This window comes from Mus caroli, unplaced genomic scaffold, assembly GCF_978045245.1.
Source record: "Mus caroli unplaced genomic scaffold, Mus_caroli_1 scaffold_13, whole genome shotgun sequence".
In the NCBI taxonomy this organism is placed as follows: domain Eukaryota; kingdom Metazoa; phylum Chordata; class Mammalia; order Rodentia; family Muridae; genus Mus; species Mus caroli.
In genome coordinates, this window is record NW_028227268.1 from 46,130,515 (window position 1) to 46,154,407 (window position 23,893).

The 23,893-nt window shown below is 48.1% G+C and overlaps 1 protein-coding gene and 1 pseudogene across 5 annotated transcripts in view; one reads left to right on the plus strand and one right to left on the minus strand.

Moving 5' to 3' along the window:
* The window catches only part of Abr (ABR activator of RhoGEF and GTPase), a 196,391-nt gene that overhangs the window by 75,737 nt on the left and 96,761 nt on the right, over positions 1–23,893 (plus strand). Inside the window, exon 1 of one of the 5 annotated variants that reach the window (XM_085829810.1) lies at positions 4,438–4,624. The exons of 3 other annotated variants lie outside the window; for them this stretch is intronic. In XM_085829810.1, coding sequence (XP_085685936.1) covers positions 4,621–4,624 — 4 coding nt within the window. In that variant the 5' untranslated portion in view covers positions 4,438–4,620. Of the gene's footprint in view, positions 1–4,437; positions 4,718–23,893 lie in introns of those variants that run through there. One more of the 5 variants, XM_085829811.1, reaches the window with a different exon arrangement.
* Positions 21,863–22,429, minus strand: LOC110304460 (large ribosomal subunit protein eL18 pseudogene; annotated as a pseudogene).

The following is a 23,893-nucleotide window of genomic DNA, read 5'->3' on the forward strand; positions in this document are numbered from 1 at the left end:
ACCCAGTCACTGGCAACGGGGGTGGCTTTAAAACAAAGAACAGAAAAGCTTTCCTTTTTTCATGGGACACTGTGACCCTTGTGCAGGGAGTAGCCACCTGGCCAAATTTGATTCCCTTAGTAAAGGTTCAGTCCCCAGAGCTGTCCTCTTGAGCAGAGGCCTGGGCTCTTTGCCACTGGACTCTTCAGACACGGCCTTCTTTCTGTGCGGGCAAGTGACAGCTGTCTTCATTTAGATTTCCACAGGGTTCATCAAGGACCCCGTAATTGGAGTTGAACCAAAGGTCATCCGATCGGCAGACATTCTGTGTCCCACGGTGGGCACTTCTCTACTCTCCCTGGCTGGTGTTCTGACTACCCTACCCTTTCTTTTCTGGGTACACCGTAGCTGGAGTAGGAAGACATTCTGTCTATGCAGATTGGTCATCATCTGTCCTCAGCCTCCATGGTTAGCCACAGCTGCTCATCCCCATTCCTTGCAATTCCCCTAGTTCTTATGCTTCCTTAAATCAAGAGTCTACCTGGTTTCCCTTCTTGCTTAGAACCTTTAAGACCTACCTCTCTTAGGAGAAAGTCAGGCTTAGTCGTAACATGCCTGTAATTTCGGCCTTCAGGAGGTGGAGATATGGAGACCAGAAGTTCATACACTTTCTTGGCTACAAAACTAGTTTGAGGCTAGCCTGAGCTGCCCGAGACTCTGTCTCAAAACACAGGAAAAATAAAATAAAAGCAAATCCTTCCATGGCTCTCTGTTGCTCTGTGGGAGGAATCCAGCTATTCTGCATTAGTCCTCTGAGCTTCATGGGTGTGGCCTGCTGTTCTCTCATGCCTAGTCACTCACCCTGCCCTTACACTGATACCTCAGTGTCCCTGAAACTCAGCACATTATCTTCCCATTTTGAGTGTCTGAAGACCTTGAAGCCCACTTTACTACTACCACCTCTTCCAGCAGCTCCCCAATCCCTAGCGTGGTGGTGAATCATTATGGAATGCTTGTATTAGTTGGGGTTGCCTTACAGACTTAGCCGGGCGTGGTGGTGCACGCCTTTAATCTTAGCACTTGGGAGGCAGAGGCAGGCGGATCTCTGAGTTCAAGGCCAGCCTTGTCTACAGAGTGAGCTCCAGGACTACCAGGGCTACACAGAGAAACCCTGTCTTGAAAACCCAAAAATCTCTCTCTCTCTCTCAATCTCTCTCTGTGTGTGTGTGTGTGTGTGTGTGTGTAAGAGTGATTCCTTAGAATGGTTTACAGGCTGTGGTCTACCTAATCCAACAATGGCTGTCTACCAACAGAAGGTCCAAGAGTCCAGTGTTTGTCCAACCTGGATGTCTCAGCTGGTCTTCAGTACATGCTGGAATCCTGAAAACGTAGGTTGTAATGGCACTGAAGGAATGGACTTGTTAGCAAAAGAAAAAGCAGGAAGGCAAAGAGAGAGCTTTCTTCTTTCATGTCCTTCATATAAGCTTCCAGCAGACGGTGTGACCAGGATTAAAGGTGCATCTTCTCACCTCAGAGATCTGGATTAGAAGTGGATTTTTCTACTTCAGATGATTTTGTTAAGAAAAAAGAAAACCCACTCACAGGTGTGCACAGCCCTTCGGGTTTTAGTTACTTCCAGATGTAGTCAAGTTGACATGACCTTGACATAGCCATGCTCAAGGTCATGTGATAGTTTAGACCACAGAGCTTGGAGCAGACTGTCTTGGCCACACAACTTCATAGCTGTGTGGTTTTGGGCTAGTTACCAATGTTTTCTGGGCCTTCTTGCCTCATTAATGGCATTGCTTGCTGCTTAGTTTTTGCCAACTTGATACAAACTAGAGGCACCTGGAAGGAAGGGACCTTAATTAAAGAAGTTCCTCCATTTTAATGACTTGTAAGCATGTCTGGCATTTTCTTGATTGATGATAGGTGTGGGACAGCCCAGTCCAATGTGGGCAGTGCAGCCCCTGCGTTGGTGGTCCTGGGAGGTATAAGAGAGGAAGCTGAACTTGAGAGTCTGGAAGCAAGCCAGTGAGCAGCTTTCCTCTACGGCCCCTGTCCTCGATTCTCCTTCAGTTCTGCCCGTTTGGAGCAACGGATAAATGCATTTGGTATCTGCCCATCACGAGAACAGGGATTGAGATTTCCTCTCCCAGTGCTGTCCCTGTCACCTAGCACAACCCTGGCACACAGTGCACACTGGACACCTGTCGGTGGAACGAAGGGCCCTTCCTCTTTTTGGAGAAATGCTTCTTAGATAGTTTGCCCATTTTTCACTTGGGTTAGGTGTCTTTCATTGTTGAGTTGTGAAATTTCTCCAGATGTTCCAGATTCAAGTTTCTTGCCTGAGGTTGGTTTCATTCCGTGGATGATCTTTTCACTTTCTTGATGGTGTCCTTAGAAGTAGAAAAAAAATGTTAACTTTGATCACGTACAGTTCTATATTTTCTTTTACTGCTTTTTTGTCTTAGTTACTTTTCTATTGCTGTGAAGAAACGTCATGACCAAGGCAACTTATAAAATACAGCATTCAGCTGGAAGCTTGCTTCCAGGGTCAGAGCACTGAAGCCATGCAGGCAGGAAGGCAGGCGGGCAGCAGACAGGCAGGCAGACAGACAGGCAGTAGGCAGGCAGGCAGACAGGCAGCAGGCACTGGAGCCATAGCTGAGAGCTCACATATCAAGACTCAACTGTGAGAAAGTGAGCAATCAAGAACAGGAAACTGATAAGGCTTTTAAAACTTCAGAGTCCATCCCCAGTAAGATATGTCTTCCAGCAAGGTCATACCTTCTAATCCTTCCTAAATAGTCCACCAATTAGGAACTAAACACTCAAATATATTAGCCTATGGGGACCATTCTCATCAAACTACCACACTTTTGATATTGTTATCTAAGAGTCCTTTGTCCAATCTAAGGTCGTGAAGAGCCACTGCTATATTTTCATCTAAGTATTTCATAGCTGCAGCTTTTACCTTTAATTCATGCACTTACGGGTATGACTGTTTTTGTTTGTTTTTTGCATGTATGTCTGTGTACCACACACATGCCAGAGGCCAAAAGAGGGCATCAGCTCCCCAGAACTGGAGTTGCAGATGGTGTGAGTTACTCTGTGGGTGCTGGGAATCACACTGAAGTCCTCTGGAAGGGTAACCGGTGTCTTAACTGCTGAGCCATCTCCCAGCCCCCTTCAAGTCAGCCTTTTCCATCCCCCCACCCCCAGGTTTTCAAAACAGGGTTTCTTTGTATAGACTTGGTTGCCCTGGAACTTGCTCTGGAGACCATACTAGCCTCATACTCACAGAGATCCCCCTGCCTCTGCCTCCTGAGTTAATTCATCTTTAATATTAAGTGCTTTTGTTTTGATTTGTAGAGACAGGTTCTTACGATGTGGTGTAGGCTAGCCTCAAATTCCTGCCTGAGCCTACTCAGTGGTAGGATCACAGATTTGAGCCACTACACCTAACTCAGTTAATAGTGTTGCTTTGTTTTCCCAGGGTCTTACTGTGTATCCATGGCTGTTCTGGAACGCACTGTGTAGATTGGGCTAGCCTTAAATTAACAGATAGCTGTTTGCCTCTACTTCTCCTGAGAGCTAGGGTTAATGGCATGTTCTACCATGCACAGTCAAGCAAGAGCTTTTGGTATGCTTTACCAATGAGCCACCTCTCCAGCTCCGAATTAAATTTTAAAAATTATTATCAGTGTGTGTGTGTGTGTGTGTGTGTGTGTGTGTGCTTGGGCACACGTATGCTATGCTTTGTGTGGAGATCAGAGGACAACTTTAGGGTTCTCTCCTTCCGATTTTACAGGGGCCCCAGGTCTTGAACTTGTGTTACCAGGCTTGTATGGCAAGTTCTTTTATTGCCTAAGCCAGCTTGATTGATGGCCTCTGAGTTAACTTCCTAAATGAGTTCCATTTCACTGTTTTACGTTTGGTAATCCCTTTGTGCTGGTACCATTTGTTGAAAAGTCTGTTCTTTCCCTACAGAATAGCATTGGCATCCTTGTCAGGATTCAAACGATGGGAGGCAGTGCTTTCCCCAAATGTACAATGTCCTGGGTTTAATCCTTGTACCAGAAAACAAAACAAAAACATCAGATGGCTACCTGTAGTGCCCCTTTGGGAAACTAAGGCAGAGCAGGTTAGATTTGAGCCCAGTTAGGCTACAGAAAGAGACTGAAAAGCAAAAGCAAAAAAAAAAAAAAAAAAAAAAAAAGTCCTTGATCATAGCTATACAGGATTATTTCCAGACTCTTCAGATCTTCCCTGAAGATGTTTATTGGAAGCCGCTGCCAGCAGTTTTCCACTTCTCTGTAGTCTTGGAAGCTCCCGCAGGACGAGTTACTGGGCATCCCATGGTGAACGCTTCTCCCAAGAGACTCTCCCAGCTAATCATTTCCCGCATCTGTCAGGGTGGCCAGGGAGGTTGCAGTGAGGTGCCCCAGTGCAGGTCCCAGAGCAGGGCCTGTTGGTGTGAACCTCAGCTACTGATTGGGTGGGTGCCCTGAGTGCCCTGGGTAGGAGGGCTCCAAGGACCAGGTGGGAAAGAGAGCCAGCCGGCTGGAGGGAGGTGTTCCTGGCACTACAGGCATTTGCACTGACGGTGGCCTGCGCGGGAGGGCGAATCCTGCATCCATGGGTAGGCACTCCGAGGCTGGGGGACTCTAGCCTTGCCAGCTCTCCTGAAAACATGGGCTCTTTGCCTGTGGCCTTTGGGGGTGGTGAGGACTGGGTGAGTTGACCCTTTAGGTTTCCAAGTTCTTCTTTCCTAAAGTTGGTGGCATTGGTGAGCCAATGGGTTGGGTGGGTCTTGGCAGGTATATCCTAAATGTAGAGCGAGTAGAACTCCCAAGGAAGCTGGAAGTCCCTCAGAGTGGGGCTGAAAGTTTGGAGGCATCATGGGGACATGTTAGCTTGCACGAGGGGGCTGAGATTATGGGGACCATGCAGCTGATACAGAGTGTATGAAGCTATATGTGTCCATTTCTGATTTGTTTGTTTGTTTGTTTGTTTGTTTTTTGTTGGTTTGTCTTGCCGTCTTGGAGACAGAACACAGGACTGGGTACATGCTTAACAAATGCTCTACTCCAGAGCCACACCCCCAACCCTGTACCTGTTGACTTCTGAAGAGTTGGGCTGCACGTGGGTTCAGAGGAGGGGTGGGCTGCAGGGTGCAGAGTCAGCGGGTGAGAAAGGAGTCTTAGGAGAGTAGAGTGTACTTTGGCACAGTGTGATTTCCCTGATCTTCCACAGGTGGCATCCATTGCAGTGACGCTATGTTCGTTAGGGATGTGGGAAGAGAAGCCTTTGCTCATTTCATGGTCTTGGTCCTTTGGATTCAGCTCTCGAACGAAAGTGGGAGCAGAGTGTCTGTAGGCTGCACCCCTCTCTCCTCCTTCCTCATTTGTTCTTACCCCCCCCCCCCCCGCCCACCCCTGAGTGAGAACAGAGCTGTGTGAGTGAGTCTGAGCCGCTCACTGGCTGAGAATTGCATCAGCCTGGCCTGGCAGGCTGGAGCTAGAGCCTGTTGCTATGGTGACTACCAGACTACAAAACAGAGAGAAGGATGAGGTAGTGGAGGGTGTGTTTTTCTTCACCTTGTGGTGTTGCAGTGTGATAGGCACCCAGTTCTGGTGGGCCTACATTCCCACCACTCCGTGGAGGTGTCCTCTGCTTCAGCAGGCAGGATGGGACTGGGCCAAAAGCTGGTGGGCAATAGGTGTGTTTAACTAAAGGACACAAGTGGCCTTTGCATTGGCTCCTCCTCTGCCTAGTTCTGGGGTTGGGGTAAGACTGGAATTTGACTAAGCGAGCTAGAATTTGGAGACAGAGAAAGGTCAGGGTATCCTCTCATCTCCCAGAGCTCCAAATCTGAGATGATAAACCTGCTTGGGCTGCCTTCTGCAGGTTTTCCTCCCTCCCCCTATCAGAACACATCATCTGGCTGAATATAACAGACCTGGGCAAGCAGTCAGATCTGTCTCTTCTTTGTCATCAGTGGGAAAGGAGACAAAATTCTGTTCTAACACACTGAGCACCTGTCAGGTGTCAGCATCACAGTAGAGCCGCCTCAGTTTTCTGATGGAGCCTATGCTCTGCTCTGGCAAGGAAATGCTGCCCCTACGTAGCAAAGCAGCAAAGAGCGTAAGGAAGAGCTTAACACCTTGCCCAGAGGACGACATCACAGCTCTGCTTCTCTGTCTTGTGCTTTTCTGGATTCCAGAGACCTCTCCAAGTCACAAACCCTTAAAATGGCCAGGGAAGAAACACAATCATCCCTAAGTAGAACGTCTCAGCAGTGTCTCTGCGGGAAATATTCTCAGGTCTGTGTGGGGTGTGACACACGCAGCTGCTGTGATCTCTGGACAGGAGTGATGATCTTGTGGCTGCCATGAGGCAGCCCGGAGGCAGAGGAGACCCTGTCAGGGTGGAACATTAACATGTGCTTGGGATATCCGCAGACCCTCAGGTCCCTTTGCAGATAAGGACCAGTTGTCCGATAAATTCTCAGAAGTGATTAGGGGTGAGTAAAATGTCTGGATCTGAAGGCCTGGGCCTGTTGAAAGCTCAGAAATCGGGTCTACCTAACGGAGCTTTTCAGTCATAGCTGAAATTCACTCAGAATGTGCTGACTCATCCCTCCTCACCAAAACCCTTTGCATTTGGCTGCTATTATTATCCCATTTTGAAGGCAAAATAGAGGCACAGAAAGGTTACGGTGACTTGCCAAGGTCACACAGCTGATAGGAGGTGGAGGCTGGGATTCAAGCCAGGCAGTCTAGTTCCAGAGCTTGAGTTCTTCTTACCAAATGTTCTGCTGACTCTTCCCTTCCAGAAGGATGATTGTGAGTCAGCTCATGTGACCTCCCCCAACCCAGGAGAGGCAGAGGGAAGGAGCGAGCACACAAGTGCACGTTTACCTACCAGTGCTGGAGGGACAGCTGGGGACAGTGCTGTGAGCTGTGCGCGTTGGTGGCTGTACTTTGTGCTTTTGCAGGAGTGTGGGGTTAGGGAAACTACTGTCTGTGCACTTCCCACCCCTCCTCTTTTCCCTCCTTGAGTGGTTGTTTCCTGGTGGGGGTGGGCTTGCATGGACCACATGCCTACGCAGCTTGCCCAAGTCTGTGGAAGGGCCCTGGGCTCTCAGGAAGGAGTCCAGATCTGGGGCTGAGGATGAGTGGCAGCCACAGAGGGAGCGGGCTGTCAGATTGGGGAGCACAGCTACCATGTGTGAGGTCTGTCCTGTTGTGCCTCTGTTATAGTTGGCAGTGTGTGCGCTACCCACACAGCATGTAGCTGGCCTTCTTGGGCTCTTTCCCAAGGCCAAGACAGTAAGAAATCAGAACAATAACAAGAACTTCAGTGCTGATAATAACAGCCAGCACCATCACTTGTTTACATGCCAGGCTTTACCTAAACTCACTCTCTTGGCGGCCACAAGAACTCTATGAGAGTCTGCGTGCTGCTCTTCCCTTATTTTATAAACACAGAGGTTAAGCAGTTTGCCCAAGTCACACAGCTAATGCTGAATTCAGGAAGCCTGGGAGTCTGGGCACTGTAGGCCTCCTCTGGCCTTCCATTCAGAATCCCACCTTCATTTTTTTTTTTTCCTGAGAGACTGGGATGCATCATTTACCTGCCCATCTGTCCCAAGTGTGAAATGTGATTTTCATTATTAGCCAGGCCGAAGTTTGTGTGCAAACAGCGTCTGCCATTGTCTTCACATCCAGGCATGGAGGGGACAGTTCTAGCTCTATTTGGAACAGAGCTAGCTGACCCTGTAACCCAACTGATTCCCCTAGAGCAAGGCAGGCCCACTAGCCTGGAGGCCTGGTGTCCATTGTCTCTTGGCCTCTTGTATCCTGCCTGTTCTCTGCAGCTATCCTTGCTGTGGCAGCCAAGCAGAGACATCTGACGCCTCATGTCTGGCCTTGTGGTTGGTTCCTGATGGAGGCTGCTATTCTCTGGTGATGAGGCTGGGATATCTTACTGCCAGGTGAAAGGATAAGCCTCTCCAGGCTGAGTGAGGACTTAGGTGCTTATAATAGAGGTGAGACTTGGGGCTGGAGAGATGGCTCAGTGGTTAAGAGCACTGACTGCCCTTCCAGAGGTCCTGAGTTCAATTCCCAGCAACCACATGGTGGCTCACAACCATCTGTAATGAGATCTGATGCCCTCTTCTGGTGTGCGTCTGAAGACAGCTACAGTGTACTCATATAAATAAATTTAAAAAGAGAGTGGGGGAGGGTAAGGCTCCTCACCAGGGCAACTGATGTCATGGAGAAGTCCTCTTCCTTGCCATGACCCCTGGAACGTTCACCATCCTCCCAGAGACACTGCCCACTGACATCATCCTGTGGAGATAGACTGAGCTCTGGAGTGGGAGCCTAGGTGCTGCCTGATGGGAGAGGGAACACTGGAATTAGACCCCACAAATGCCTGGTAGCTCTGCTTAGAACTGAGCCAGGATGTCTTGTGCCAGGATGTTGATCACAAAGCAGGATGCAGTCAGCTAATCAAACCTACCTTTGCAACTGGAGAGGGACACCAGGGTCTGTATCAGCCACCTTGCTCTGGTACCTCTTTTTTTTTTTTTTAAGATTTTTAAAATTTTATCTGTATGTTAAGTGCAATGTGTGCATGCAGTGCCTGTAAAGGCCAAACGAAGGCATCGCATAGCCCCTGGAACTCGAGTTATAGATGGTTATGAGCCCCGATGTGGGTACTAGAATCAAACTTGGGTCCTTTGAAAGAGCCGCAAATGTTACTAACCACAAAGCTGACTCTATTCCCTTGCAAGGGTTCTTATCCCTGGGATTGATTCCCTCTCCATTTTCTCTTGTAAAATAAATACGTTTTATGCAGGCATGGTCGTACACACCTTTAATCCCATCACTTGAGAGGCAAGAGGAACTCTGTAAGTTCCAGGCTAGCCGGAGTTATAATAGTGAGACCATGTCTTTGAAATAAAAAAGTATTTTACTTTTTGGGTAGTGTGATATACATGTATATGCCTTTTAAATTTGCCGTCATTTTAAGTGCACAGTTCCGGGGGCTTAAATCCGTTCCCGATTATATGACCACCGTGTGTGACTGTCCCAGGCTCTTCTCATTCTGCAGTGATATTGCCCCACTCGTCAGCAACACCCACTCCCTCTCCCAGCCCCAGCAACTCCTGTTTATACTTTGCATTCTACAATGAGGTGCCACACTTATTTATTTTTGTGACCAGCTTATTTCATATCGTGTAATATCCTTAGGGTTCATTAGGACTATACCATGGGCCTGAATTTCCTTGCATCTTGATGTGGAAGATACTCCATTGCTTATAGGAGCCACATTTGTTTATCCTTCCTTTCACTCCTGGGGACCTTGTGTTGCTCCCACCTTTTGGGTCTTGTGAATAATGTTCTTGTGAGCCTATGTTTGGACTCCCTTCATATGGGCTATCCTTGGATCTTACTTGGGGCTGGGGCTGTGGACCTGGCCTTGGGGGTAATGGTAGAGAGCAGGAGAGCCAAAGCCACGTGGAGGGCCCGGCCTGTGGTAGTGTGTGCTTAAATCCCATCCCAGGCCAGCTGAGGCATGAGGATCAGAGAGTTCAAGGCCAGCCAGGGCCACGTAGCTTCTGGATAGCCTGATCTATGTAAATCCCGTCGCAACAAAACAAACAAAGCAAACTCAAGACTTGAGGGCTCCTGGAACCAGCACCTTCTGAAGGACGATGTTCCAGATTCCCAAAACAAAGTGTTGAGTTCCTTGTTTTACCAGCAGAGGGTGTCTGTAGTTAACCATGAGCTGGCATAGGAAGAAGGAAAGTATGGGCGTGGCATCTGCGAGCCTGGAATTGGCCACATGATCACCTAGAAGAGCTGGATTCCTCTATTAGTGTTCTTGGTTATGTTATAGGACCAGGCTAACCCTTGAAGCCCTGACTTACCACAGGCAAGGCTGCCTCTTGCTTACAGGTCCATTGCAGGTAAGCAGGTTAGTTGGGGACCTTGCTGGATGGCGCTATGGCCTCCAAGGCCCACGGCCTCAGTGGATGAGGAAGAGTGACTGTACATGGTTTCTCTCTACCTCTCTGTCTAATGTCCACTTAAACTTTGGTGGCCAGAACTGCTCACGAGGCCTCGTCCAACTGCAGAACAGCGGGATAGGGTGGTCCTTGGTGGGTCCAGAAGGAGAGGAGAACAGGATATTGTTGAGTGCTGGACGTTTTGTCCAACATGACACCTGTGAGAAGGAAGAAGGCCCCCAAGCTTGCCTTGTGGCCAGGGTGGTCCCGGCATGTGAGTGTGTGCCACTGGGCTGAGCTTTCTTACTGCCATTGTCTCATGGAATACTCACAATGAAATTATCATTCCATTACACTGTTGAGGCAGCCACAGATCCAGGCCACAGCCTCCACCACAGCCACCTGCCCCAAGGTGATGGCTATGCTTGCTGGCAAGTGCTCACTTATGCCGGAGCTGACTAGGGTAGTGGATGTTAGAGGTGGGTGGGGAACCCATGTGTGTCCACTTGTGCATAGGGAGATGGGCGTGGCTGTTCCTGGGCCCAGACCTCGCCTGGCTTTGCCTCTATAGCCCCAGAAAGTAATGCTGTTGTAAATTTGAATGAGTTCTCTTTGAAGCAGTAAAATCACTGCCGTTCTGGAGCCGAAAGAGGGCATGGGGACCTCTTTTAGTTCTGCTAGTAGAAAAAAAGCTTTCTGAAGTGCTGGTAACTGAATCCAGGTGTTCATGTATGCTAGGCATATGTTCTGCCACTGAGTCACATCCTCAGCTTCAATGCGGAGTTCTTTTAAGGTCTGGGGGGCTCTGGATGGAGAGCCAGCAGCTGGGACGGAATGCCATAGATAGAGTGAGGTAGAGTGCTCGGGTTGTGTGAGGTGTGCAGGAGTGTACAAGTTGTGAGTGCCTTTGTCCACTTCTGTAGGGTAGTATGGAAGTGGGGAGCCATATGCCTTTGGGGATTCTGGTCCTGGTGGCTGCCAACCCACAGCATCCCTCTGGATCTCTCACGGACTCTTCTAAGCCTCACGATACTTTTCTCTGAGCTGCCTGCCCCTTACTGCTTCTCAGCACTGGATTGAAAATCATTTAATGTTTCATGAATACCCTAAGGACTTATAAAGGCATTTATGGGAGAGGGCTCTGAGGAGGCCATTGCAGGCAGGTGATAAGAGCCTTTGGATTTGAAGATCGTTATCATGATGGTCATCCCTATCAGGCCTCCTGGCTGCTACCCCTTTTGTGGCTTTGGGGCTGAACATTTCCTACTGGGGACAAGGAAAGACAGAAAGGAGCCTTAAATGAACCCAGTCCAGGTTTCTTACTTGTTATCACCCCCGGGATGGTCCAGAGGGATGTAAACTCTGACAAAGATTAGAATTCCTGAAGATTGGTCAGAGCAACCTCCTGGACCCTACACCTTAAATAATCAAATCAGTTGTTCTGAGGAGAGCTTAGAAAGCTTTTTAGGGACTGGTGTCAGCCAGCCAGCCAGCCAGCAGCTTTCCTGTACATGTGCTATGTGAATTCTGTTCTCCGTGCCTGAGTACCGGCTTGCAGACCAAAGCCATCTTTGCCCTCTAGTCTCCTGCCACCTAGTGGACAAACCAGAACATACCAATCAGAATGTGCCACTGGAAGCAGACCAACAGCACTGTACAGACAGACCGTTTATTGTTGTTACTTTGGTCTCGTTGACCAAATGATTTATTGTCTGGGAAATGTCCTCCTTATCGAGTGTCTCGCATTGTTCTCCAGGATATAATAAACACCCCAGTTACAGATGAAGAAGTGGAGGTGCCAAGAGAACGAACAACTTGCAGAAAACATAGAACTAGAACCTGCCCTTCCAAAACCCTGGCTTGGCCTCAGTCTCATTAACCAAGTGATAGAACTTGATGGAACTGGGGGTCAGCTCCTGCCCCTGCATCTGGCCGGTGATATCTTAGGAGGTGTTTCTTGACTGGCTAGATTATTCACACATACAATAAGTCTCCCCTTCATTATGGATGGAAGGACATATGTCGGTTTGGTAGTGTCTGTCTTACATGTTCAGTGCACATATAACTGCCTTTCCTACAGAGTAAGTAGGGTGGTTGTTATCCTTTGTCTTGGTCAGGTGTGATGCTGCATGCCTATAATCTCAGCACTCAGCAGGCAGGAGCAGGATGATCATAAAAATCAAGGCCAGTTTGAGCTATATCATGAGATCCTGCCTCTACAAAAGGGATATAGGAACTGAGATGGCTCAGTGGGATAAGAGTACTTGACACATAAGCCTGAGGAACTGAGTTTGATCCCTAGCATCCCTGTGAAAAGCCAGGAGTCCCTGCACACCCCTGTGACCCTAGCATGGCAGCGGTGGGGGTGGGGATTAGAGACAGGGGAATCTCAAGGGCTTTGTGGACAGTCTAGCAGAAAAATAGTTAGCTCTAGTTTCAGTGAGAGACCCTGTCTCAAGGGAATAAGGTGGAGGAGGGTAGAGGTACACCTGCATGGGTACCCGCCTGTGTGGACATACACAGAGACACGGGTATAGTTCAGAGAATTTGGGAATTTTAGTTTGCCTAAGGAGAAAATTATATCAGCATAAAAAGCAATCAGACTTGGTTCAAAGAGCAGGCTTTAAGTTGGGCTCAGTTGTTTTATTACCTGATGGCCCTGGTTGACAGGTGGAATTTCTTTCAGCCCCGGTTTATGCCCCATTTATGTACAAAGGGGTGGGTAATGCAGGGAGTCGTAGTACTCTTGACAGCCTGCCTAACTTTCAAGGATGAAATGAGCTCCTGGCTGTAGGGTTGCTGTGTACACTGGAAGTGATGCTGATCCCAGTCAGCATTTCTGTCCAACCCCAGAGCCTGAGCAAGTCGGTACACTTCTGTCCTTATATCAAGACATGAGATTTCTTTTGTCTCCGACTTGGGAGCCCTGGCCTTCTCCAATTGACCATGGTCTGTTGCCTCCCTTCTCAGAGGAATCCTGGAGGTGGATGATCAGATCCCCATCTCCATGGCAACCAAAGAGGTCCTGCTGCACTCCCACAGAGGGCCTTGAGTCTGTTTCCAGCAGTGGGGGTGGAGCCAGAATGGAGAACTCCTGGTGACATTAGCCACACACCAAGCAGTGAGCTGCCACGTGCCATTGTCCAGGTGACCAGCTATCCCTGTGCTGACTTAGTGATTGGATGAAGGTAAAGGAGCCATTCTGTGCTATAGACAATTGCTGTATGCTGACTCAAGGGACCTGGGTGAAGGAGCCATGGGCTATGCTCCAGGCCTGTTCACTGTATACAATCAGATCAGAAGAAAACAAAGCTCTTTCTATACCCTGCCTCCTTCTCTATCCCCAGGCAAACTCTGGATCCCCTAAGAGTTCCAGCAAGCCCTGTTTCTTGCCAGCAGCCTTCCCAGTGCTTAGGGAGACGATGGCTTGCTGCTGACTGTGTTGCAGGGCTGCTTCAGAGTCTGAGCTCCATTAGGCTTTGAACTGAGTTCTTATCTTAAATTGGTAGATTTCTGCATTTCTCAGATGTAGAATTGCACAGGGTTGGGGTAGTGTTAATAGCCCTGATGCGACCTACATGAACTCAGTTCAGATCTCCGGGGTGGGAGCTGGTCACCAGGAGCTTCCATCGTGTGTGAAGTTGAGAACTTAAGTCTTAAAAAACTCAGCATGTGAACCCCAGAGGTCTTTGGTGCCTTCCTCCGTGCTGAGGCTACTTGTCAGAGTGTGATTACTGCAACTGACAGAAGGTGCTGTGACAGCTGCTAAGATGCTTGTCAGTTCCACCAAAACTCCGTGTAAGAGTCTGTGGTTCACGGAAGAATGACACCCTGGACTGAAATGCAAAGAGTGTTTTATTCTGCAGAAGTCCAGCACGCTGGGGTCTCCCATTACCAGAGCAGAGAGGCACCCAAGTGAGATGCAGGCCTGAGTCAAAGCACCTTAGGGAACTCCAGGGCAGGTGACCTCTATGTTAATCTGCTGGGCCCATCTCTAAGGACACTGGGGTGTGGGGGCTGGGATGTTGCTGGAGAGGTCTGGACCTGTTACTGTGGAAGTAGCTGAGGAAGTCTGGAAACTTTATAACAAGTCCATGAAAACTTGTCGGGCATTGGGTTTACTGGTGTACACCTAGAACCCCACCACTTACAATCATGGAGGCAGAAGGATCAGGAGTTCAAAGCCAGTCTTGGCTATGTAGCTGTTTGAGGCCAGCCTGAGTTACATGAGGCCCTTTCTCAAGAGAAAAAAGGAGCTGTGTATGTATTCACACACACACACACACACACACACACACACACACACACACACACATACACACACACACACACACACACACATACACACACACACATACACACACACACACACATACACACACACACACACATACACACACACATACACACACACATACACACACACACATACACACACACACACACACACACATACACACACACACACACACATACACACACACACACACACACACACACATACACACACACACACACACACACTGGTGAAAGTGCCCTTTAAAAAACCTTAGGGGTTGTGGAAAGAAGAGCACTGTTGCTCTCACAGAGGACCTGGATTCAATTCCTAGCACCCACATGGTGGCTCACAGACATCTGAAACTCTAGTTTTAGAGTAATCCAACAATCTCTCCTGACCTCCACGGGTACCGGGCATATTCGAGGTGCACATACATTCATGTAGGCAGAATGCACATACATATAAAATAACTCCTCAGTTGATAAGAGTGCATCCCCGGGGCTCAGCCCCCACCACCCTGTAAGTAGATTGAGGTGGTGCATACCTGTAATTCTAGAACTCAGAAAGTGAAGGCAGGAGGATCAGAGGGGCTTAAAGTTGTTCTCAGCTACATAGAAGGAGATCACATGAAACCCTGTCTTGAGAGGAAAAGGATGAGAAAACCGAAGCTCATGAAGTACAGATATTGTTAACCTCCTATTTTACAGATGGGGAAACTGAGGCTTTGCACAGTTAAGTAGCTTGTCTGAGGTCTTGTGGCTGGTAAGTAGGAATATTGAGGATAGAACTGGTGTCTGATAGAACTGGTCCATAGCTCATGCCCTTGACCACTATGTTGTCCCAGCCAGCCCCCTCTTTGTTTATGGGCAAAAGGTGATGAGAGGAGGTGACTTGTGCCAAGAGAACCCCTCATCTTGATGTTAGGCTATGACCAAGGGCTCCAAGTGGTGTCACGTCAATCAGCATAGGTCCTCTGGACTCTGAAGTACCTGCCCTCTACTCTTCTGTGTTCCCTGGGTACCACCTCCGCCTCTACTCTGCCTGTTTACCACGCCAAGTTCTTTAATGTCGTTCTGACAGACACTGTTGTGTAGGCACTGTCCTTATCTTACAGCGGAAAAACTCAAACTCAGGCTGTGACTCAAAGAAACCAAAAGCCAACCAGCTGGTGATCTACATCTGGTGTTTAAAGCCAGGCTCCCAGCCTTGTGTCAGCTCAGCTTTGGCATGGGGAAGAAGACACTGGATCATCTGTGTGCGGTGGGAACTGGCTTTCCATAAGGGTGGAGGGAGCCAGGGACAAGCCAATAGCAGAGGGGGACAGGAGACTCTGGAACTTACGCTTGCTCATGACTTGAGGGTCCTATAAAGACTGTCAGTCTCAGAGCAGATGGTAGGAATGAGCTCTGGATACCCACGGGGCTGTGCTTGCTCTCAGGAGGCTATGGACAGAAGTCCACTCCTCACTGGGACTCAGAAGCAAGCCCTGTGTTTGGAGGACAGTGCAGACATCCAGAAGACACTATCCATCTGGAGCAGTGTGATGCAGGGGATTGTGGGCTGCTGAGTAAGTAACTCCTTCCCAACAGTCCTCTTTATCCCCTGCCACCTCCAGGCATCCTGGTCTCAGAGTGGTGACCAGCCCAGATGTAACCACTGGTTCTGACATCCTAGACCTCTGTTGTGCTGTCTAGTTTCGGGACTGGGAAACGGCTGCCTCACTCAGCAGGAGGAATGGTCTAGCACCTCTGGCAGCCCCTGCCTCAACAACTCTGTGCCCTGCTCCCTTGGCGTGGGCAGCAAGGTAGCCTTTGTCTCTGCTTTAGTTCACCCGCCCTCCGCACAGAATGTCTCCTGGTCTTTTTGTGGAGGAGTCACACTCCTGCACCATCTCCTCGTTCTTCTTGCTGATGAATTTGGCCTTTGCTTCCCCCCTCAAAATGTGCTCTTCCAGAATCCCTGGTGCTCCCCCCCACCCCCAACCCTATTCCTAAACCAGGGCACAGCTCCATCTTGATTCTCTTCTGGACCTATACAGCTCTTACTCTCTAGATTTCAACTTCATGTGGCTTTCATGACAGCCATTCACCATTCTTTTTAGTCCTCAACTGCCCCTTCTTGGACTTGGGTGCCTTCTTTTCTCTGCTCATGCCCTCCTTCTTCATTTAGAGTGATGTGTAGAGTCCAACCTCATCCGTTCTGTTTCTACCTTCTTTCCCTGACCTGTAGGCTGCTGACACCTGTTCTCAAGACATCCTGGGTACTGATGTTGTTTCCCACATCTGAATAGACTAGAAATGTCAGTAAGGTCAGATCTTTCACCATGCTGGGATTATGAGGATTCTCACCCTTTTTTTTTTTTTTGATCATTCATTCATTCATTCATTCATGGATTCAGCATGTGCTGTGGTAGTATTAGAAACACTGGAGATGTAACAGGGAATAAAATGTATAAGAATGCATGTCCTGTTGGGCAGTGGTGGCACGCGCCTTTAATCTCAGCACTAGGGAAGCAGGGGCAGGCAGATTTCTGAGTTCTAGGCCAGCCTGGTCTACAGAGTGAGTTCCATGACAGCCAGGGCTACACAGAGAAACCTGTCTCAAACCCCACCCCCCCAAAAAAAAGAATGCATGTCCTTTGGAAATTTACCTCCTCATCAAGAGGAGACAAGGACTAGTTAAGAACCTCGGAGTAAGTGATCTAATACGTTAGAAGCTGGAGTATGTGACATTGGCCACATGGGGTGGTTACTTCTTGTTTTAAACAGCTTGCCTGGTGGAGCTGCCCCACAAAGATTTGAAGGTGGGGAGTTGGCCATGGAGCAAATGAAAGGTCTTAGATGTCACCAAGAGTTCACTTTGGAAAATTGGTGACATACAAGACATGGTGGCTCACACCTGCAATTCTAGCACTCAGGAGGCTGACTGAGATGGTGGCTTGCTGGGATTCTAGGCCAGCCTGAGATGTAGTGTGAGACCCTGTCACAGAACAAAAAACAAAACAAGAATGAATTGCTGGGACCAGGTAGGGCTAGTCTGTCTATATAGCTCTAGGATAAACAGATAACCAGCATGAATAAGGCCCTGGGCTTAATCCTCGGCACTGAACTGAGAGAGAGAGAGAGATTGAGAGATTGAGAGAGAGAGAGAGAGAGAGAGAGAGAGAAGAGTGGGATGCTCTGTAGGGGGAAGGGCAGGAGTAGGGAGATCCATCCAGGGGACGTTTTTCTGAGAATATATGTCACCCAGACTAGAGTAATACTGAGAGGTGACTGTTCCACAGGTAGAGCCAACAGGAATTTCTGGAGTGGTGTGGGTGTAAGAGAGTCGGGATGATTGACAGGAGAGTGATACCACTAGGTGAGTGGGTGTGGCACTTTGGTTAGACATTTATACATTGGGATGCTTCGTAGACATTGAACTTGAGCAGACAGGCACCGTCTTTGCAAAGGAGGGAGACGTGGGCCGAGAGTCATCAGTATGTAGAAGATATTTCAGAGTAGGAGACTGGATGATGAGGAGACAAGTTGGGAGAAGTCTAAGTCCCAAGTCATGGGCTGAAGAGGCAAGAGCATTGTGCCCCGTGCTGAGGTAGTATTGGGTAAGGAGTAACCACCTATAGAACAATTCCTGGAAGCCAAATAGAAGGAACAGTGTTCACCACCCTGAATGCTACCATGAGTTAGGGATGAGCTTCGATGATGCCTCGATCCAAGTACCTTTCCTCTGGATGGTAGGTGAGAGTTGGTGCCTGTTGCTTCTCGGGTTCTAAGTTTGTTCCTCCCCAGAGCATGGGTCAGAGGTGAGGACTGATCCTGGGCCATGGAACATTGTGGTTTCAGCCTAGCTTCCATCTCAGTCTCTGACACACAGCCTAGCTGTTGCAGCTGTTCTATGTAATGCAATGGGAGACTAGGATTCTCTGCCTTATGTCAGGTCCATGTGTGGTGTACCATCCTGCTACTGTCACTCTGGCTCCCGTGGTATGCACAGAAGAGCAGCTGAGCATCTTCTCATTGGTTCTGTGGCCCAGGGTCTGGCTCTGCATCTTTAGAACAATTGTAGATTAAAGTTCTCTGGGTAGGACCTTGCTTGCTTTCATCCTACTCCTGCTACACCTGAACCCCATGATCTGTCCCTATCTGTCAATGGCACCTTCAATCATCCAAGCCAGAGGATCTCCTTCCTGGCTGCACTTTGTATAATACCTTCCACATCCAGTCTGTTGTTCTCTTATTAACTGGTACCACCCTTGGCATCCACAGGAGGACTAAGCTCCGTATCACATCGGCCCCTCTGATTTAATTGGCTTACTTTGCTCTTTTGGCTTTAGTGGTTCCCTGTTACTGACTGGAATTGACTGGAGAGTACAATGCGCTGGTCTCTCCACAGCCTGATGCCCCTGGACCACAGCCTTAGGTCAGTCCACTTACCAGTGCTGTCCTTCATCACTGATAGCGGCTCAGCATGGGGACCATACTTCCGCCGTTCCTTCTCAACACCGTTCCTTTCATGCTTAGGCATCCTCCAGCAGTCTCCTGCACGGTTTTTTGTGTCATTGTATGTCCAGATCACATGGTGGAACAACATTGGTCCCGGCGTTAAATGACCATGTTCAGTCTGGCTTTCTACCTAGACCCTCAACCTTGGACAACTTTAAACTCTCTATGCTGTTATTGCCTCAATTTTAAATGCAAGTGGTACAATTTATGTAATTAAGTTCCTAAAACGTTTTTCCTTAATACTAATAATTATTACCATATTATATGATATATATTTATATATAATATTACATATAATTATATCTTTATATATTATATACTATATATAATTACATATAATTAATATATAACAATTTTTTATTATTATTTTGGTTTTTCAAGACAGGGTTTCTCTGTATAGCCCTAGCTGTCCTGGAGCTCACTCTGTGGAGCAGACTGGCCTTGAACTTAAAGAGATCTTCCTGCCTTTGTCTCTCTGGGGCTGGGATTAAAGGTTTATGCAGCTGCAACCCAGCCATAACTTTTTCCCTTTTGAGACAGGCCTTATGTAACCCAAGCAGGCCTTGAACTCTGAGTAATGCCCTGTCTCCTGCATGCTGACATTATAGACTGCATGTCACATTGCCCAGGTCTTCTTAAAGCCTTTTATGTGCCGGGTGTGGCGGTGTACATCTATACTCCTAGCACTCAGGAGTATGAGACAGGAGGATCACTATGAGTTCAGAGCCAGCATATGCTACAGAATGAATTAAAGTTTAGCCTGAAACCCATAGCAAGACCTTGTCTTAAACAAATAAACAAAACAAAAGCCAAGCCAGCTATGCAACCAAACAAGAAAACCAACCTTCCTTCCTTCCTTCCTTCCTTCCTTCCTTCCTTCCTTCCTTCCTTCCTTCCTTCCTTCCTTCCTTCCTTTCTCTCTCTCTCTCTCTCTCTCTCTCTCTCTCTCTCCCTCCCTCCCTCCCTTATTTATTTATTTATTTATTTATTTATTTATTTATTTAATATATATGAGCACACTGTAGCTGTCTTCAGACACACCAGAAGAGAGCAGGGGATCCTATTACAGATGGTTCTGAACTATCATGTTGGGATTTGAACTCAGGACCTTTGGAAGAGCAGTCAGTGCTCTTAACTGCTGAGCCATCTCTCCAGCCCCAAAACCATACTTTTATAAAGTATACCAAACTTGGGTATTCAACTGAGAAAACATTTCCACGTCTCTTTATATAAGCCGATCAAGCTAGGGAATGTTCCCATCACCCTTGAAAGTTTGCTCATGCCTGTCCCAGTCAGCACACTGCCTGTTTCCAGCCCTGGGTTTCACTTGTTCTTAAACTGTGTGTGACAACGTCCTATATTGTGTGCTTTCATATCTGGCTGCTTTTGTTCTACCTAGTATCTGCAAGATGGACCTTTGCAGATGAAATGAAGTAACATGTCCGGTGTGGCACAGTTGTGAACCACAGTGTATAAGTGTTGGTCACAGAAGCTCCTGGGGCCAGCAGGACAGGTCTCAGACAGACTTGATGTTGCTTTCGTCAGATTGATGGTTAGGCCTGTGCTTTCCTCTGTGCTTCTTCTCTGCCCCCACCACACCCCCATTGCTTCCCAGGTAGAAAATGACCTACTTATAGTTAGCCTTGATGTCACCCGTGCTGGGATGTCAGGACCACTCTCCACCTGGAATGATATCCTCCTGTACCTGTAGGTTCTTCAGACTCTGCAGAAGAGGAAGAGAGGACCCCAGGCCTTGTATCAGCATCTGCTTGGAGCTTGGGGCCCTCGTTGTGTCTGTCCAGCTATGCCTGTTGGTCTTTGGTTCAGGCCAGCTTCAAGACAAGATTGTCTTGAACACTGATCTGCCATTTGGGCACCTGAGGTAGTAGGAACGAGGACTAATAAGGCATGTTGGTTTGAACTCGCCTCTTACCGGCCACTTCTCTTCATTGCTTGGATTTGTGTTCGAGGGCCTGTCATCTGGCTGCTCTCAGTATACTGGCTTCATCAGCACCCCACATTCACCGGTGATGTCTTCTCTGGGTGACACAGGATTATGCCTGCGTGTGACACTCACGAGCATGTCAGGAGGAACTGCTGAGAGGTAGCTGTGTTCCGTGCCCCCATGGCAGGGGTCTCTGGGCTAGCAAGCTGACTCAGCAGAGCTCCAAGTCCTGACCACCCTCCAGCTTGACTCAGGATCTAGTCTGTGCCCCCTTCTGTCGTGCTGTTCCCTTCACCTCCTCGCTCACTCAGTGTTCCAGCCATGGTGGCTATTTATAGACCCGTAAGGGGCCCTGCTGTTTCTCATACTTGCGCCATTGCCAAGCCTCCTCCTTGCCTAGAACTCTGCTCCCGGCCCCCACCCGCCTGGCAGGCACCCACACATCGTTCAAGAGTTAATTAATAATATCAACAATAGCAGCTAAGATTTATTGGGTGCTTAGTACGTGCTAAGTGCTTCACACGTATCATCCAGTGGAGACCCTGCAGGCCTGGCGCTTGCTCTCCCTGTCCACTGTCCACTCAGCCAAGTATCTGCCCAGAAGTGGCTACCTGGTGCTAGGTACAAAGGCTGAAAACTCAAAGACGATGGATGGAGTCTGTCTTCTCCATCCCTTGCTCTTAGAAAGTGATAATCCCTGGAATGTTTGGTCCCCTCACCCCCCTTCTCTGCTTCACCGTGCCTGGGAAGTTTTATCGCGTGCTAGACTGGCTTCCTTTACTGGGATGTAAGGGTATTACTTAGAAATGGCTTGCATTACACGTGGCAGGAACCTGATCTGCTAGGGCTTTTATTTCCTACTTCTCAGGAAACGAGGCGTACTGGTTTCGGTTGGCTCCGTAGCTCACGGCTCACACAGATATCTTTGCTCGCTTTTCACTTTTTCCTCCCAGCAGCAGAATGGCTGTTGTAGCTCCTGTCATCACAGCCAAGTTCATGGCAAGTAACCAAATCAAGCCAGAGGCCTTTCAGAATCTCACTGGCCAGGATGGTATTTAGCAGTCACTTCTTTTTTTATATTTTATTTTATTTTCAACATCCAATGCTTTTTTTATTAACAGTAAGATCCAGGGTTAGTTTTTGTAGCCTCGGCTGGCCCTTCGGCCTCTGGTGTACTCAAATTTCCGACCCTTGGAATGGACATAGGGTTTGGTATGGCTGTGTGGGGCTCCTGGGGCCTTGCCAAAATGTTGGTACACCTCTCCGCCCTTCCGAGGATCAGACAGGAGCACAGTGCCCCGGCCCTTGGGAGACTCCAGGGCCAGCTGGTCAAAGGTGAGGATCTTAACCCCAGCCTTGAGGATGCGACTCCAGGCCTGGCTGCTCACCCACAGTGCACACACCTTCAACTTGGGAACTTCCAGAGTCCGCACATCATCTGTGACCGTCCCCACAACCACAGCAGTCTTGTTCTCCCGGCCAGGAAGCTTCATCTTTCGGATCATGCAGGACAGGGACAGAGATGGCCGGTTGGTTCGGCTCATGAACAACCTCTTCAGCACAACCTGATTGAAGGTGGAGTTGGTCTGTCTGGCCAGAAACTTGTACAGCTTGACAAGCAGCCGTAGGTAGATGTCCTGGCTCTTGGGCTCCTTGCGCCGAACCTTTCAGTCCTTGTTGTGATGAATGTCAACACCCATGATGGCGCCTCCTGCTCGGCCAGGTCCGGAAAGACCTAGCAGTCACTTACAAGAGAGGCAGGGAAAGTAGACATCTTTTTGAGGACAAGGTATGTTTCGGTTTCATATGAAACCAAACTGATGCAAACAGGGAAGAGGCGATGATACTAGATAGAAAACCAACAGGGAAGAGGCGATGATACAAGATAGAAAACCAGCAGCGTTTGCTACTGTCTGGGAGTAGAGACACCACAGTTAACTCCTTTCATGTTTCTAAATGATGGGTGCTGTAATGTTTTTTTCCCCTTTTAGTTTGCTTTTGCTTTGTTCTTTTAGGGGTAGGTGGGTGGGGTACAGGGTTTACTCTGTAGCCCAGGCTGACCTTGAACTCACAATTCTCCTGCCTTCCAAGTGCTAGTATTATGGATGTGAGCCGTCCCCAGCTTCTTTGTGTGTCCAGATCTTTGTGGTTTTTTCCCTCAAGCATACTACTATGCTAATCTCCTCTTTCACTTATATTCATCGAGTTCCCTATGCTTAATCATTCAGATTGTTTTAAATATAATTTTGCAAACATAAATATCCTTGAAAGTCTATTTTAAATAATTTTCAAATTTTACTTGTATGGGTGTGGGTTTTGGTTGGTTTGGGGGTTTTTGTTTATGTTTTCTTTTTTTTTTTAAATTTTATTTAAGATTTATTTATTGTTATATGTAAGTACACTGTACACTGTAGCTGTCTTCAGACACCCCAGAAGAGGGCATCAGATCTCATTACAGGTGGTTGTGAGCCACCATGTGGTTGCTGGGATTTGAACTCAGGACCTTCGGGAGAGCAGTCGGTGCTCTTAACCGCTGAGCCATCTCACCAGCCCTGTTTATGTTTTCTTGTTTTTTGGTTTTTTTTTTTTTCAGACAAGGTCTCACTATTTGTTCTGACTGTTCTAGAACTTATTATGTAGACCAGGCTAACCTGGAACTCATAGAAATCCACCTGCCTCTGTCTCCTGAATGTGGAGATTAAAGGTATATGCCCCCATACTTGGCCTTGTAAGGATGTTTTGTCTGCATGTATGTCTGTGTACCATGCGCATGCCTGGTGCCTACAGAGGCCAGAAGAAGGTGTCAGATCCCTGGAACTGGAATGGTTGTGAGCCACCATGTGGTTGCCAGGAATCAAACCCAGGCCCTCTGGAAGAGCAGTCAGCACTCTTAACCACTGAGCCAACTCTCCAACCTTATGCAAATATGTTTCCATGAAAATTTATAACTAATTGCACATTATTATCTTAGGGCACAGTTTTGAATTATGCTGTGGTGATTAATTTCTTGTACCATTTACCAGATAAACTGAGCAAGGCTGTGGTAGTTAAATAAATACACCTTCCAGGGGCTCTGAGAATGTCCTTTACCGCTTTGGGCTTTATTAATTAATACTATCATTTTGTGGTGCTGGCCTTCACCCTCGGGGCCTCACGCATCCTAG